This window comes from Atractosteus spatula, chromosome 6 (assembly GCF_055471065.1).
Source record: "Atractosteus spatula isolate fAtrSpa1 chromosome 6, fAtrSpa1.hap1, whole genome shotgun sequence".
In the NCBI taxonomy this organism is placed as follows: domain Eukaryota; kingdom Metazoa; phylum Chordata; class Actinopteri; order Semionotiformes; family Lepisosteidae; genus Atractosteus; species Atractosteus spatula.
Genome location: NC_142711.1, coordinates 8,621,908 through 8,637,305, shown reverse-complemented (window position 1 = coordinate 8,637,305; position 15,398 = coordinate 8,621,908). Strand labels below are relative to the sequence as shown.

The 15,398-nt window shown below is 37.3% G+C and overlaps 1 protein-coding gene across 1 annotated transcript in view; it reads left to right on the top strand.

Annotated features, from left to right (window-relative positions):
* Positions 1-15,035, top strand: part of c6h8orf34 (chromosome 6 C8orf34 homolog) — a 152,571-nt gene extending 137,536 nt beyond the window's left edge. The window contains exons 14-15 of the mRNA XM_088918907.1: positions 12,122-12,169; positions 14,636-15,035. Of these exons, the coding sequence (XP_088775033.1) occupies positions 12,122-12,169; positions 14,636-14,643 (56 nt within the window). The 3' untranslated portion in view covers positions 14,644-15,035. The remainder of the gene's footprint in view (positions 1-12,121; positions 12,170-14,635) is intronic.
* The last annotated feature ends 363 nt before the right edge of the window (positions 15,036-15,398 follow it).

The following is a 15,398-nucleotide window of genomic DNA, read 5'->3' as shown; positions in this document are numbered from 1 at the left end:
GTATCTTTTCTAAACCTTACATTGCAAAAATTGTTTTATTTAAGGTTTTTAACTTAATTCTGCTGAGTTTTGTTTATTTAAGGTTTTTATTAAACTTTATTTATTTAAAAGTGTTTTTCTGTTAAATGATTTTATTGAACGTTATCTTACAAAAGTTAATCCATTTTTTGTATTCTTTTATACATTTTTATTAATGTTCAACTATTTATTCGCTAAATGTATTTGTCAACATACATTTTAAAATTGGAGATATAGAATGATATATTTTGCTAGAACAGGTTCCATGTATGTTCTGAGGCAGTGAGCAAAATCAGAAATGCATGAATTTCACCTTAATTCACAACCATTATATCAGTTAACAAACAGACGATTTACCACACAGCATTTGGTTAAGTTGACCATTAGCCTGACACTTGACTTAGAAAAAGTACTTTTTTAATTCCACAGACCCTATTTATTCATTACACTGTTCTCACAGCTTAGATTTTGTCAAATGTAAGTAGGCAATGAAAGAAAGGGGCTCCTTAAGCTTTTTGAAATCCATCTCAAAGAGTAAGAAATAAGTGCTTGGTATTGTAATACCATTCATAAATCTTGGCTGTTCTCAGATGTTACAGAGTTCTGTCCCAGGACTTAGTTCTGTCCAAATTATGTTACCTCTTGGTCATATTATTCCACATCATGGACGTGGGTTTCGCCACTATGTTGATGACACTCAGATTTGACTGTACAATATTGTCACGCCCTCTGCAGCCAGAGGGCACTCCTTCTCTGTCCTGTCCCTAGTTTCCGGTCTGCTGTCCTTCCGGTCTCTCTCTTTCCCTTGGGCTATATATTTCCGGGTCTTGCACTCTGCCAGGGCTCAGCATTGACGTTCGGATGTTCTGAGACCCGCCTAGCACCAGGTCGCCCCACGTCCGCTACCTGAGGGCATAGGTTTCTATACGGCATTCCTGAACTCTTTGCACTACGAGCCCGGGCCTTTTTCCCGTCTCGCCGCTACGCATATGGGTCTTTTTCCACTCTCCTGCTGCCCTCGGGTAGTCCCTTTGGACGTCCTTGACAAATATAAGAAATATAAACTAATGTTCCTTTGGATTTGTATGTTAGAAGGTCTTGAAAATGATGGCTTTTCCATATTAGTTCATTAGGGAACAGTTAGAATGTTCATTTGGTATTTATTGAATCACTTGCGCAAATGAGTGTTCAAAGCTGGCGATGCAATTAGTTTTCTAAAGGTGCCAAAGACTGTGAAGCATTACCCTACATGTGTATTATAATGGCTGGGAGATTGAGGTGGGGTGCCAGGGTGCAGCTGTACTGGGTTTTTTGTGGCCCTCTATTTTATTCTTTTTTATTTAATTTTTGTGAATACTGTGGCTAAAACCTTGCTTGCATCCACAATATACCAACTTCTGTGTCGTTAATGTGCCTCTAGAGACCCCTGCATTTTTTCTGCATATGATCCATAAACCATGCTAGACTGCTTTTGTTGTTGTGAAAAAGTCGTTTGTAAAGTCATTCATTATTTTTTTTGACTGTTCGAGTCTAAGTTATGTTTTGCAAAAATCTTTCCATTCATAAAAGTGCTCCAGTATTGAAAAAGCCTTTGTGCCTGCTGTGAAGTAATATAAGAGTTTCCATAGCTGAAAAATGAGAGCAGTATGAGGTGGCTGACAAATGAACAGAATGCCAACTGTCAGGAGAGGATATATCGTTTGTTTCATTGTGCACAGCTTGTAGATTCAGGGCTGCTGATAACCAGATATGGGAGAACAGTCTTCCTGGCAGGAGAGGTCACCATTCACACAATATGTTGTATTCAGTATGAAGGAGAGAGAGAGCTCATAGATCACATTGAATAAAATGCTCGTCATCAAGTGTTCTATCCGTCTTGTTAGACAGTGATGTGAATAAACAAATATTAAGAGTCAGGGCATACAATTTGACACCCAATTGTTTGTGTATCCATTTTATGCTAAAATATATTGATATGCACGTGAATTGCATGTTCATAAGGAAGCAACCACTTTTACTGTATGTAGACTTTTACTGTATGTAGCACACAACTTTGGGCTATCCAAAACTAACCAGAATCTGTTCTGAAGACAATTGGTCACTGACATAGACTGCTCTTTGTATGTGATGTAGCTAAACAGCAGCTATGGACTCAGTTAATTTGCTTCAGAAAAGCCTTGAGTTTATGTGTGGTGTGTAAAGAGCACGATTAGTGGAGAGGTCCAGTTTTGCCAAAGGAGGAAAGCAGCTTGTGGAAGTTTCAGGCTTTCAGAATGTTGGCAGCCATCTTTTTGGAGCATGATGGGCAATACAGTATTACCCACATTTACAGTATTGCTAGGCTGTGAAGAGCCCACGGTGTGGAACTGTACAGATTCCATTGCAGCTGGTGCATTTAATGGTAAAGGAACTCCTGACTTAAGTAAGTGCAACCTTGGTCTTGTTCCACATTGCCTTATGTGCTATGTATATAGGTGCAGACCCTTGACTTTGTGAAACATTTCCATTTTCCCTTTTGGAGTTCTCATTGGAATTTTACAATCTGCATTACTACTTTTTGGGTGCCAGAGGTGGAGCGAAGCGGTGCTGACGACAACTCATTCAAAAGCAATAGCTGCAACCCCTTCGTCACCCTCACTGAAAACAATACTCTTCAGAGTCCTGAACTCTCTACTCTTCGTAGGTGGCTTGGAAATGTTACTAATTCTTCCACTGGACCTTTCATTTCCTTTTTATGAATTTGATCTGCTAACCATTTCCTTATTCATATTTCATTTCAAGTCTTCGTAATTTTGGAATGCTGGATCAGTGTTATGGAGTTCCACTCACTTCTTCTGGAGGCTCTGACAGCCTTGATCTCCTGGACAGGTCATCTTTCTCCTTAGCCTAGAGTATATTGGTACTGTGTTGTAATAATATGGTGAAGTAGACAGTTTACTGGGAATGCAATCAGCAAGGCAAACTGAATGTTAGGATATGGAGTTCTTAACTGAAATTCCAAACGGATGACAGCAACCAAGTCACTTTCACTCCAGCTGTTCTGAATCATAATCATTCCCACCATCATTTCTCAAAAGCTATATACATACGCAAATCTCACATTTCACATTTGTCTTACATTTCCCTCCTCCACCCTATCTCCATTTTCGTATCTACCTCTTGGTTAACTCCTCATTCTGCATGAAGGTCCCATCCTTCTTGACATACAGACAGGGGGTTAAGCCAAATTTCACTGTGCCTAAATATTCAATAAACATCCTCAAACACATCTATTTTTGGGATATCATTATTCCTTTCCTGGTTTTTATGTTAAAATTTTGCCGTGTAATGCACTGTTTAGAATATTTTGTACAATTTTGGTCTTTACTTTACCAATAAAATATCACTGCTACCGATTTACTGCACAGAATGAAGATCTAATATGTCCTCAGTCTCAAAGCAAAATCTTATTCTCTTGAAAAGAGAAGACTGCAAATGAGCCTCATTGTTGTTGCTGTCATTAGGCAACCTATCTTAATACCAGGCTCTCATCAGTTTCAGTTTTCACTGTAGGCAGAGGAATGGCTCGATCTGACATCTTCTGGCCCTAAAAACCAGTCGGATTTGTTAGTGGATAGAAGATATCCTGTTTTTCATTATTTTCCTGGGTTTCCTTGTGCTTTAGCCAAGAAAACACTTTTGGTGCTTCTATTTTTCAAGGTATTAACATTAAGTACATTTTAAAGTATTAGCCTCATTGTTAAGATAATCACATAATTAGAGGTACTTGATAGAGTGTTTTTGAGGTATCTCATAATAACAAATCCCATGCATGTCATAATTTCAGAAATTATCGTGAGTCTACAGAAGTGAAGTTAGAATCCTGGGGCAAGGATTATCATCAGATCTATTCAGTATAAACCCTTCCTATGCCTTGGGCCTGTCTTTGTAACTAATGATATAAACAAGGCAGAGACATTTATTAATACTTTTTTTTTCCTAGCACATAATAGTCATTTCTTCTTCGAACGAATCACGGACATTTGCAGCATTTTCTTTTCCTTTTTGTTTTGATTTGATTAATGTTGTATTTGTACAGTAGATAAAATGTAAAACTGTTCAGGTGGGTAGCTGCGTCAGCATGCGTAGGCTGCAAAGGAACAAGTAATAGGTTTATTCCATGCTGAAAAGAGAAGAGAGAAAACACAACATTTCAGCTGTGAAGCCTTCTTCAGGTGTGAGAAAGACAGGGCAGACAGCAAAGATTAAAGAGCACAGAAGAACAAAAGCTGGGAGAGGGGAGGAGGCAGGAGGGGCAGAGAGGCAGAGAGGCCACTCAGGAAGTGCAAAGTGGAGAGGGGTGAAGAAAGGTGTGAAGTCAAAACCTGCATGAGAATAGAGAAGATTTCACGAAAATAAGTCGGTCATTGAGAGAAGGGGGAAGTGTGAACCTAGTTTCAGGATGAGTTTCGTTTCTGTTGTCTTTCTGCTATGGGAGTTGAGAAACCCTTCTTTGAGAACAGAGACAGAGAGATCAGTGTGATCACGGCCATCTGAGGTGAAATGAGAAACTATGGGCTTGGAGAAATCTTTAATCTTCACAGCCCGAACATGTTCTCTGAAGTGGTCTCCTAGTCTCTTTCCCATTTCCCCAACGTAGATAGCTGGGCATTTTTACAGGAGATACAGTAAATGAGGTTGCTGGAGGTACAGGATGTCATCTGGACGATCTGGAATTGACCTGAGGGGCCCTGAATGAGTGTGGTGTTAGAATTAAAAACATTTTGAAAGTATCAGATTTTTATAAAAGACTACAATTTGCAATGTCAAAATATGTGATGTGGTAAGATTAAGAATAACCATTATTTTACTTTTGCACAGTTTATTCCTGAACATGTTTTTCTTAGACTTAGGAAATAAAGGCACCTGATGAAAAAATAAACTTTTTATGAACACCTAATCTATAGTGTAGTTTTTATTTTATTATTAATAGACATTATCTGTTAATTATAACATTATAAATAATCATATTGGGATTATTTTCTTAAATTGGAAGTTACAGGAAGCCCTGTCACTTTATAAATGAGTGCAGGTGGTTTTCATCGCTATGTGGAGATTCTGAGACACTATCCTGACTTTTTGATGTGTCACTTAAGAGAGCACTCTGAAAAATGCACAGGTGTATGTAAAGGATTTGGCCTTCTGTTGGTTTTAAATTTATGAAATACAATTTGAAGATCAAACTTTAAAAATGCTGTCTTAAATACAAGGCAAGAAAAGAAGAGACAGGTCCGGGTGTTAGGATATTATATTTTTTAATTCCCCTTTTCCAGCTGACTGAGATTCTCTGAATGGTGTAAAAAAAGCATTAAACAGTAGAAATTCTTTTAATATTAAAAGAAAATAAATTATTGTTTTGTTTGGCAAAATCTGCCAAATGCTCATAGTTTTAGCTGAGTGTATACACTGCTTGTCAAAATTTGTGGAAACATGAAAACATAGAAATTGAATTTAGAATAATTCTAACATAGGAAGAAAGTATAATGAAGGGTATACTTTACTGAGATTTCAGAGTTTTTTTTTCACAACATTACTCTTCTTGTTAGTAATTATAGCAGCAAATGTTTTTGAGATTCTGTCATACAGCTTTCACTTTTCAATGGGATAAAATCACGCATACAGGGAGGTCAGAACAACAGTTTCACTATCTAGAATGGGGCGCTGTGTCAGCATGGATTGGCACCAGAGAAACAAAGATTGATTCCACACTGAACAGTAGAAAGAAGAAATTGTTCCACCAATAAAGTGTGAATAATTTAGATTTTTAAAGCAAAGTAAGTTTTGAAGTGGCTATTAAAATATTATGCTGCCTTTATAGGTATACAGGTACGAATGCAAAAATTTGGGCAACCCTGGTCAAATTGCATGTTTCACTGAATTTCTAAGTGGAAGGAAGTTACAACCTCTGCAGGGTACAATTTTAAACATGATGTCACGCCCTCTGCAGCCAGAGGGCGCTCCTACTCTGTCCTGTCCCTAGTTTCCTGTGCTTTGCTCTCCTTCCGGTGTCTCTCTCTCCCTGGGGCTATATATTTCCGGGTCACTTATTCTGCTTCGCTCAGCATTGATATCGCTGGATATCACTCCGGTCATCCGTGTCTGTGAGCGGGTCTTGTGCCTGGCTTTCCTTGGGTTGTCCACTCCAATATCAGCGATAGGGTGGTGAGCCTTTTTTCCTCTCCTATTCTAATTGCTGGATATCACCTTCCTGACATCCATGCCTGTGAGCGGGTCTTGTGCCTGGCTTTCCTCGGGTTGTCTTCTGCTGATATCAGCATTAGTTTGGTGAGCCTTTTTTGCCGTTCCTCCATTCTTTTTGCTAGATATCACTCCGGACATCCATGCCTGTGATTGGACTATGGTCTGGCTTTCCTCGGGCTGTCCACTCCGATGTCAGTGATAGAATGTGAACATTCCTATTGTCCAGTATGCAGTATTTTTTTTTGTTTTTGTTTTTATTTTTGTTTTGTTTTGATTTTTTCACTTCCTGGTTTCCCCTTCTCTCTGGTCCTCCTGACCCCTGTGCTGTGGAACTTTTGGTTCCTATCTGTTTTTTGTGGTTTGTTTCCCTGGTCTCCCAGGTTTATTTCTGTGGTTGTTTTTGTGCTTGTGTACTTGACTTCTTTTGTTTTAAGTCTCCGGAGCTCAACCTGACCTCCCCTTCCTCTACCCAATAAAGGTTTATACCCTGGAGGAGGGGGCAGCTCTCAGCTGTGGACTCCCAGAGGTTTCCTTTCAGTTAAAAGAGGTTTTTCCTCTCCCCAGTGCTGTGCAACTCACTTTTTTGTATGGGCATCAGGAGCCGCCCATGAAGGGGGGGGTACTGTCACGCCGTCTGGAGCCAGAAGGTGCTCCTACTCTGTCTTGTCCCTAGTTTCCTGTGCTTTGCTCTCCTTCCGGTGTCTCTCTCTCTCCCTGGGACTATATATTTCTGGGTCACTTATTCTGCTTCGGTCAGCATTGACGTTCGGATGTCCTGAAACCCGCCTAGCATCCAGGTCGCCCCACGTCCGCTGCCTGAGGGCGTTGGTTTCTATTTGACTCCTGAACTGCTGAGCCCGGGCTTTTTCCCTGTTCCGCCGCTATGCATATGGGTCTTTTTCCGCTCTCCTGCCTCTCCACAGTTTGTCCTTTCCGATATCCGTGACACATGACATATTTCTGAACATTTTAATGCACAATCACTATTTATTATTATTATTGTTATTACCATTTAACAGATTGGAAAATAAAACAGTGAATGTTGCGTGCGCAAAAGTTGATTAATTCATTCTTTGTTAAGGCCTCAAAACTTGATTGACTCGTTAGGCCTTACATTAAGCCAGGTGAAAATAATTCCAGAGTTGAATAAATACTCTGATCTTTCTAACCTCTCAGGAAGTTATGTGTTATGTGGCTACTCTCAACAACCATGGGCTCCTCTAAGCAGCTAAATAAGGACTTGAAAATACAGTTAATTGACTCTTACAAAGCAGGGGAAGGCTATAAAAAGATATTTAAATGCTTCCAGCTAGGAATTTCCACTGTCAGAAACATCACGAAGAAATGGAAGTTAAGAGGAACTGTTGAAGTCAAGGCAAGATCTGGAAGACCCAGAAAAAAACTTTGATAGAACTGCTCAGAAACTGGTCAGATATGCAAGGGAGAACCCACATATCACTGCAAAGGATCTGCAGACAGGTTTAGCTGTCACTGGAGTAGTCATCCACGATCCACAGTACAGCATTGCTTACACAAAAATAATCTGCATGGAAGCGCTGTCAGAAGGAAGGCTTTCCTACAACCTCATCACAAAAGGCAACGTCTGAAGTATGCAAAATAATACTTACAGTAGATAAGCCAGACATTTTTGGGAACAAAGTGTTGATTAAACAAAAATTGAACTTTTTGGCCACAACCCCAAAACATACATTTGGAAACAAAACAGGTGAAGCATTTGAAGAAAAGAACACCTTGCCAGATGTTAAGAATGGGGGTAGATCTATTATGCTTTGGGGTTGAAATATTGTATGGATGGAAGGAAGAATGGATTCAACTAAATATCACCAAAACCTAGAAGCTAATGTCCCAGAGTCAGTGAAGAAATTGAAGCTGAAAAGAGGCTGGATATTTCAGCAAGACAATGATCCAAAACATAGCTCAAATTCAATCATGAAGTACATACAAGAATGAGAGTTTAAGGTTTTGGAATGGCCTTCACAGTCCCAAGACTTGTATATTATTGAAAATCTATGGGGAGATCTCAAACATGCAAGTAGACCTAAGAATATTTCTGAGCTAGAAGACTTCTGCAAGAAAGAGTGGGAAAAATCCTAAAGCCAAGAAAAGAAAGACACTTAGCTGGCTACATAAAAAGTTTGGAAGCTGTGATTTCTGCCAAAGGAGGTGTTACTAAGTATTGACTGATGGGGTGGCCAAACTTTTGCACATGCCACATTGACTGTTTTATCTTTTTAGTTGTCTAGATTCAGCAAATAAATTGCATTAAAATGTGCAGCAATTTGTCATGTTTAAGTTTGTACCCTGCAGGGGTACTTCTTTTCATTTTGAGATTGTGTGTGCAATTTAACCGTATGACTGTAGCCATTATTTTATTGGTCTGTTGATGGAGGTCTACTTTCTGTTACTCAAAAATATGTTTTGCTTGTCATTTCCCCAGATAACATGGTGGCAAGTCTAATATTCCTCGGGGGCTTAATTGTAGATCTTGAGTTTGATGCTTAAGCAGTACAGCTTTCTAGTTGAAAACCACATCATGTAATGAGAAATGGAAATGGAGGCTTTGACTTCACAGCAGGCTGACTTGTTCAGCAAGGTCCAGGGGTAGTGTTGGTACTGGCTTTCCTGACATCGCGTGCCAGTACTTGTTTCTGTTCGGTAGCCAAGTGCGCCTTAAGAGTAAAAAGATCCGCAGTCATTTCCTGTTGTTTTAGAAGCTGCCACAGTGGGGTAACCACTAACCCCAACCAAGATGAAAGTAAACCCTCCTTCCCCCAGCACAGCCCCTTTTGTGGTTTGAATTTGGGAAAATAAAGCTCAATGCATCCTTAGCTAATATCAGATTCACACCTTTAGAGTGTACAAATGACAGCTCTGTATCTGGGCATTTAAGCAAAATTCAAAGATGTTATCCCATTAAACTATTTTTAGCAGTTAAAATCCCCTTTTAAGTATTAGTTGTGATGTTAAATTGCTGGTTAAGCAGGTTTCAGTTTAATGAGTCAATTAAATTCAAGGAAAAATAGAAAAGTTCAGCATTTAATATTTCAGTATTAACATTTCAGTGCCAGGAAGTCCCAGATGTTTACCATAATTGTGTCTTAAATGCAAATTCTTTGAACAAAAAAAGACAATTACTCTGCACAAGCCCAGCAAAATTACAGCTCTATTAAAATAAACATATATTTCATACATGTTATAATATCAAATTACAGTTGAGTAAACAATTGTTTTAGTTATTTTGTAATTATATTCATTTAATATCTTTTGATCATGTTCAGAAGAATGTAATTCTTTTAAAATAAATCCAAAGATGTTTCCTTTCAGCAATTTTCTTATATATATATATATTTATGTATCCAAGTGAAACTGATTTTTGATTATTTTCCTTTTATCTGTTTGTATTGACCCCTTCCTCCATTTAGTGAGAACTACCAACATGACTCTGTAAGTTATATTTGCATAATGGTGTGTTTCAGGTTTTTTGGTTGTTAGGGTCCTGTCTATTGCAGCATTCTCACCAGTTAAGCTGCAATGCTCTTCATACCATCGGGGCCCCAGTTAGAAGTCCAGGCTTAGTCCCAGATGAGTATTTATTAACCAGCTGTTGAGGTTTTGACATCTTGGTTGTTTAATGGCTCGTTTCCAAGTACCTGCATAAACGTCTAGGGTCTGAAGCTACAGTACTAATAATCTTTTATTGACCACCAATTAAGCATTTTATAACATTTAAAGAAAACTGCAATTAAGGCTACATTCTTGTTTTAGTCAAGTGTAATAAATTTTCATATATTTTGGTGCTCCTGGTGGATGTTGAGTCTGGTTATAATCTAAGGAAAGTTATGTTCAATACCATAAAGTTGCTTAAGTGCATAATCAGAGTCCAGAGCACAGTGTGAGGTAGGAACTAAATAACGCAAAGCAGACGACAGGTTGAAGCTGAAGGGATTTTGAATAAAGGGCCTGTTTTCTAGGCCCAGCCTAGAAAACCAATCCACATATGGACCAAATGTTCAAAATGTTAACTACATCCTCTCATGTTACTTTTACAGGTATCAACCAATGTGTGATAAGTTAGAATGAAAACACACACCTTTCAGATAGGTATTGTACTGATGGAAACTGCCATTTTGCATCTTTAAGTGATACCTCTTATGGGGGATTCTGACTTCAAGGTGTTCAGTTATAACCCCACAGATGGTAGCTTCACATCAATGACTCCGGCAATGCACAGATACGTGGGCCTGCAAGTCCCCCTGTGCTGAGTAGAGTAAAACCCTCCTGTCTCATGACAGTCTAAACCCAGCTCACATTCCCTATTGGTGTGTGAACAATCCATCATCTGGTGAAATCTTAAGATAGTAAGAGCTAACAAGACCTGTTATCAGCTGACAGTGGACAACTTCCAAAACCCATGCACAATGTATAAAAGAGGAGAAGAGACTGCTTATTTTTATAATGCACTAAGACTCTGCCACCTCGCCATAATCAAGACTTAAATCATACTTTCCCAAACTAATTTTTGTAAGCCTTTGTAACTTTATTGCTAATAATTTATTTAGGCTTTTGTTTTTGTTGTTTTTAATATTTATGTTGAGTATTTCAAATTGTATTTTACTTTTTTTTAGAATACTTTCTGTGGAAATGCCTGGAGCTACTTTTAGCATGAAAGGTGTTATTAATATTAATACTAATACCACCTGTTATATGGTGTTGATTCTTAATGTGACAGGTAATGAAAATTGCCAAGCAGGGAAAGATTTTTTTTTAAAAAAAGAACAGAAATGTGGTGAAAAGTGTCCAGAGGGTGTAGACTATCTGGCACTTGGAGAAAGCTTACCATAACCAAAGCCATGTGGTGAACAATTTGCTGCTGTACTACATGTTTTTTTAAGGAAGGAGGGCTTTTAAATATGTTTACTCTTCTTTTTCTCTCTGTACATGCATTTAAACCTTAATTGTTAGTTGCTAAGCTGTCTCCAGATCTTAGTTAACAAAACAAGGTAGTGTTTAGTTGTTTATTATTTCCTACAAACGGTGATTAGGGCGAGTTCAAATGTTCACTAGTGTGCAAATTACACAGCAGTTTCGATGTGAAAAGACAAATTGTCAGGATGTCTTTTGTTAAACAGTACAGAAGACAACAAAAGCACAGTGATAAACATTGCAGGCTAGAGCAACCAGCTGCAGAGACGAAAAACACGTTAATTGTGAATGAGCAATTAATGTCACTTGTCAGCTGTGCTTCAGCAAGAGTAAAAGAACCAGGAACTGTATCAAGATATGAAAGACATCATAAGTAACCCTCCATATGAGTTTTAATCACCTGAACTTTGTAGACATCAAAGCCATACCTATGCAGTGGGAAATTATGGTGTCTAGCTGCAGAGTTCTGGATGTATTGCAACTTACTGAGAAGATCTGTAAAGGAGCCTGTAGAGTTAAGAGTTGCAGAGTTCAAGCCTTGATGTTATAAATGCATGAATCAAGCACTCACCATAGGACATTAATAGATATTGCCTAATGCGGGCAATGTACTATGACAAATTTGCCTCATAGTAGGTTTCTTGTTTAAAATAACCCCCGACACGAGGATCCATTTGTGCTGGCTGAAATACAGTGTGTAGCTACTGAATTTTAATGTCTGGCAATGACAAATTTTACCATTAAAAAAACATTTGACTATTTCTTCACCAGTTCTGCTTGACATGTCTGATGCGAACACATATATTACTGCTTAATATGGTTTGCCACGTTTCTGAAACTGAGATGACAAAACGCTGGGCTATGTTTAGATTTTGACAGACTGTGCAAAAATAATTTAAAGAAATATTTCTTCTCACAGGTAGCCAGACTGGAGTCCGGGATGCCACTAAAAGATCTGTGTTTTCAGGTGAATGTCTTTATTGTTATTCTCATTAGCACACTAATAGTTACAGTAGTATTTAACTAGCAAAAGCATTTATAGCAGTGGTGATGATGGTAACAGTCATAACAGTCACTGACATTGAATTATTCCATAAGAGCAAGACAAAAATGTGTATTAAAGAATGTCACCCTTTGATCATTCTTAGGGGATTTTTCTCATGTCCTTTTTCTCATGTAATTATGAACTAAGTTATTTAAAAAACTTAGTTAACAATCTAACATGGAATAAGTAATGGGTTTATTCCATGCTGAGAAGAGCAGAAAAAAAACGATTTGGCCGTGGAGCCTTCTTCGAGTGTAAGCGAAGTGTTAAAAACCTACTGTAACACTATTTGAGCTATAGAAATTTAAAATCACGATTACAGCTTGTCATCTTGTTAAGAAAATGTTTAGCACTGAAACAACAGTTTTACTATGAAATATTTGAACTTTAGTGGTAGGACATGGGCTGAGAGTCAAAATGGAAACCTATAAGAAAGAGAACTGAAGAGAGAAGGAGGCAATGATGAGACACAGAGTGACTGTGAATGTAACTACATCTCTGTCAAAATCATAAATCTACCAAATAAAGGGACTTATGGGGCTTATTATGAAAAATATACTAGTGAGACGGAGAATTCTTGCAGTCTGGATGTTACCACACTGAATCCATGCTACCCTATTAGACCATCTTGGTGAGAGAGCAGAAAGCACAAGATTTTGTATTTGTATGTTACATAAAATACAGACTCTCCCTCAGTTAAGAATAGTTGGCTTACTCAGAATCAAATTGATGTAAAATTACTGTAAATTAATTAAAATAAATGATTTGTAAAATCAGTTTTACATATAAATATACATAAAGTGACCAGATATGAATACACTTCCTTAAATGCATTCCCTTTATTAATCTAAGAGCTATTCAGTCAATGTGTTATTGTTATGTCTAGTCTTTTTAATATATGAGTATTTTTATTTTATTGCAGAATACTCATACTACAGTATTAATTATATATTTATGTGGGCTAAGCATTGTATAGAATAGGATAGCAAGCTTCTTCTACTATGAATAAATAATAAAATAATATACAGTACTGTATATGCACAAAACTTAAGAGTGAAATCCAAAGTAAGTAAAAGCTGACAGTTTCCAGAACCAAAGTCTTATGTAACCTGAGGACTGTTTGCTGTTGTTGCTTCAGATTGTTAAATTTCAGAGCTCAATATGCAGAAAATGGTTTAAGAAACTATTTAAAAGGGTAACAAGTAACAAAGTGCAATAACTCTACTTTATGAATTAATTTTGTGTCACCTGTCTATTGAAAATCACAAATTCAAAGTTTCTCAAACAGTGCAAGTCTTTGGACTCAATTCAACTTAAGTCTTCTCAATTTTAAAAATAAGGAAGCCCTCCAAAGTTGGGGGGGTGGAGGTTGGTTCAAGAAAAAAGAAAAGAAAAGTATTCTCAATTTTAATGCAGGTCTTTGGAGTTTCATGGGAATACAATTACAAAGTTATAATTCGGATGTAGTGTACACACTTTCTTCTCATATCAGAAAGCATCATAGATCTAGAATTCTAGACAATCTTAAATTAAATTATGCATATTGTTTAAGCAGATCAATAGCATTATTTTTCTACTTTGCTTACATTAATAAATATATAAATTCGATACAGTTTTTATTCCAGTGTTGTCAACTGATAGAAAAAGGCCCTCTAAATCTAAGACAAATATAAGAAATTTGTTAACTAAATTCTGATTTTTTTTAAAATGCTTGTTTGTTGAGTAATTTTAGAGCGCTGGAATTACACCCCGAATTCCTCATTATGTTGTCTAATTTGTGTTCTTCACCACCTAATTTTATCCTCTTACTCACTGTATTGAAGTAATGTACTCCACAGATCTGCTGAAACAGCAAAAAGACATATTCTACTGTCTGACTTGATGGAAGATATGTGTTGAAATAGACACAAAGCATGTACACAGTAGCTGTGAGGCACTAGCATTGAAACCTAAAACACTGGAAAGTGTGACCCTGTGAGACACTGGTTTCCATTGACTCATTCTGATGCAGCACTGAGACGCAGGGGAAAGAGCTGTTGGAGAGGGAGGATTGTTTAACTCATTTGCCTGTGGCTTTTTGTTGCTGGTTGGATCTGAATTTCAGCCAGTGTTGCACAGTGTAAAAACATCATTGGCAATGAAACGCTCTTTTTTTTTACAAATGGATTTATGAGCTGGCGAACTTCGAAAACGTCTAGAGGCTTGGTTACATCACTTGCCTGCAGCTGCTTTGATGTGTTCAGTTTCGATTTATCCTTAAACCTCTGACGTGATGTGGCAGAGGTGCGACGATGTGTTATATGTCATCACATTTTTCTAAAAACAGTTCATGTCTCTGTACATGTCTTTTCTGGAACACTAACCAATGTTTTCCTTATTCTTCTATAGGTTTATGATGACAAGGAACCAGAATACTGACCTGATCTGATTATGCAAACAGCTGGACATTTTAAATATTCTGTATAGAATAACAGAAATCATTTATTTTTATAATTTATATGAAAAAATATATACTATATCTTGTCTACTTATATACACAGAGTTTGATTTTCTTAGATGCAGCTTGTATTCATTTTTTCTGTGCAAGACTGTACCTTTATCTTAGGAGATGTACAAATAATATTTTTAGTGGAGTACAAGCAAATCATATATACAGTATGCATTTTACCAGCTCAAAGCATGTCTTTTGGTATTCTTTCATTTAAATTGCTCTTCTGCTTTTATCATGGATCTACACTTTGTATTCATCACTGAATGTCATTAAGATTAAAAATCTTATTTTACAAAATCATATGCAATCTCATTAAATAAAAAAATTGTGACTCACTTTTATCTAACTGATCCATATGCATTATAGAGGTTTGTGATCATCAATTTATCAGTTATCACCTGTAGAAACCCATGCCATGAAATGACAGGAACCCTTTAAGAGTCACCTTGTCTTTATTACAAAGGAATAACTGGGCTGTAAAATATATTTCTATTTAAGATAAAATAAAGCAACCAGCTGATTTAAAGGGAAGAATGAAGATCTTTTAACAATGCTATATAGAAAGGACATGTTTTGGTTTTCAATTTTATTCAATTTAATCTTTGGAGATTAAGCACTGGATCCTCAAATTAAAGTGATAATTGGCGATTTTGTACTCCA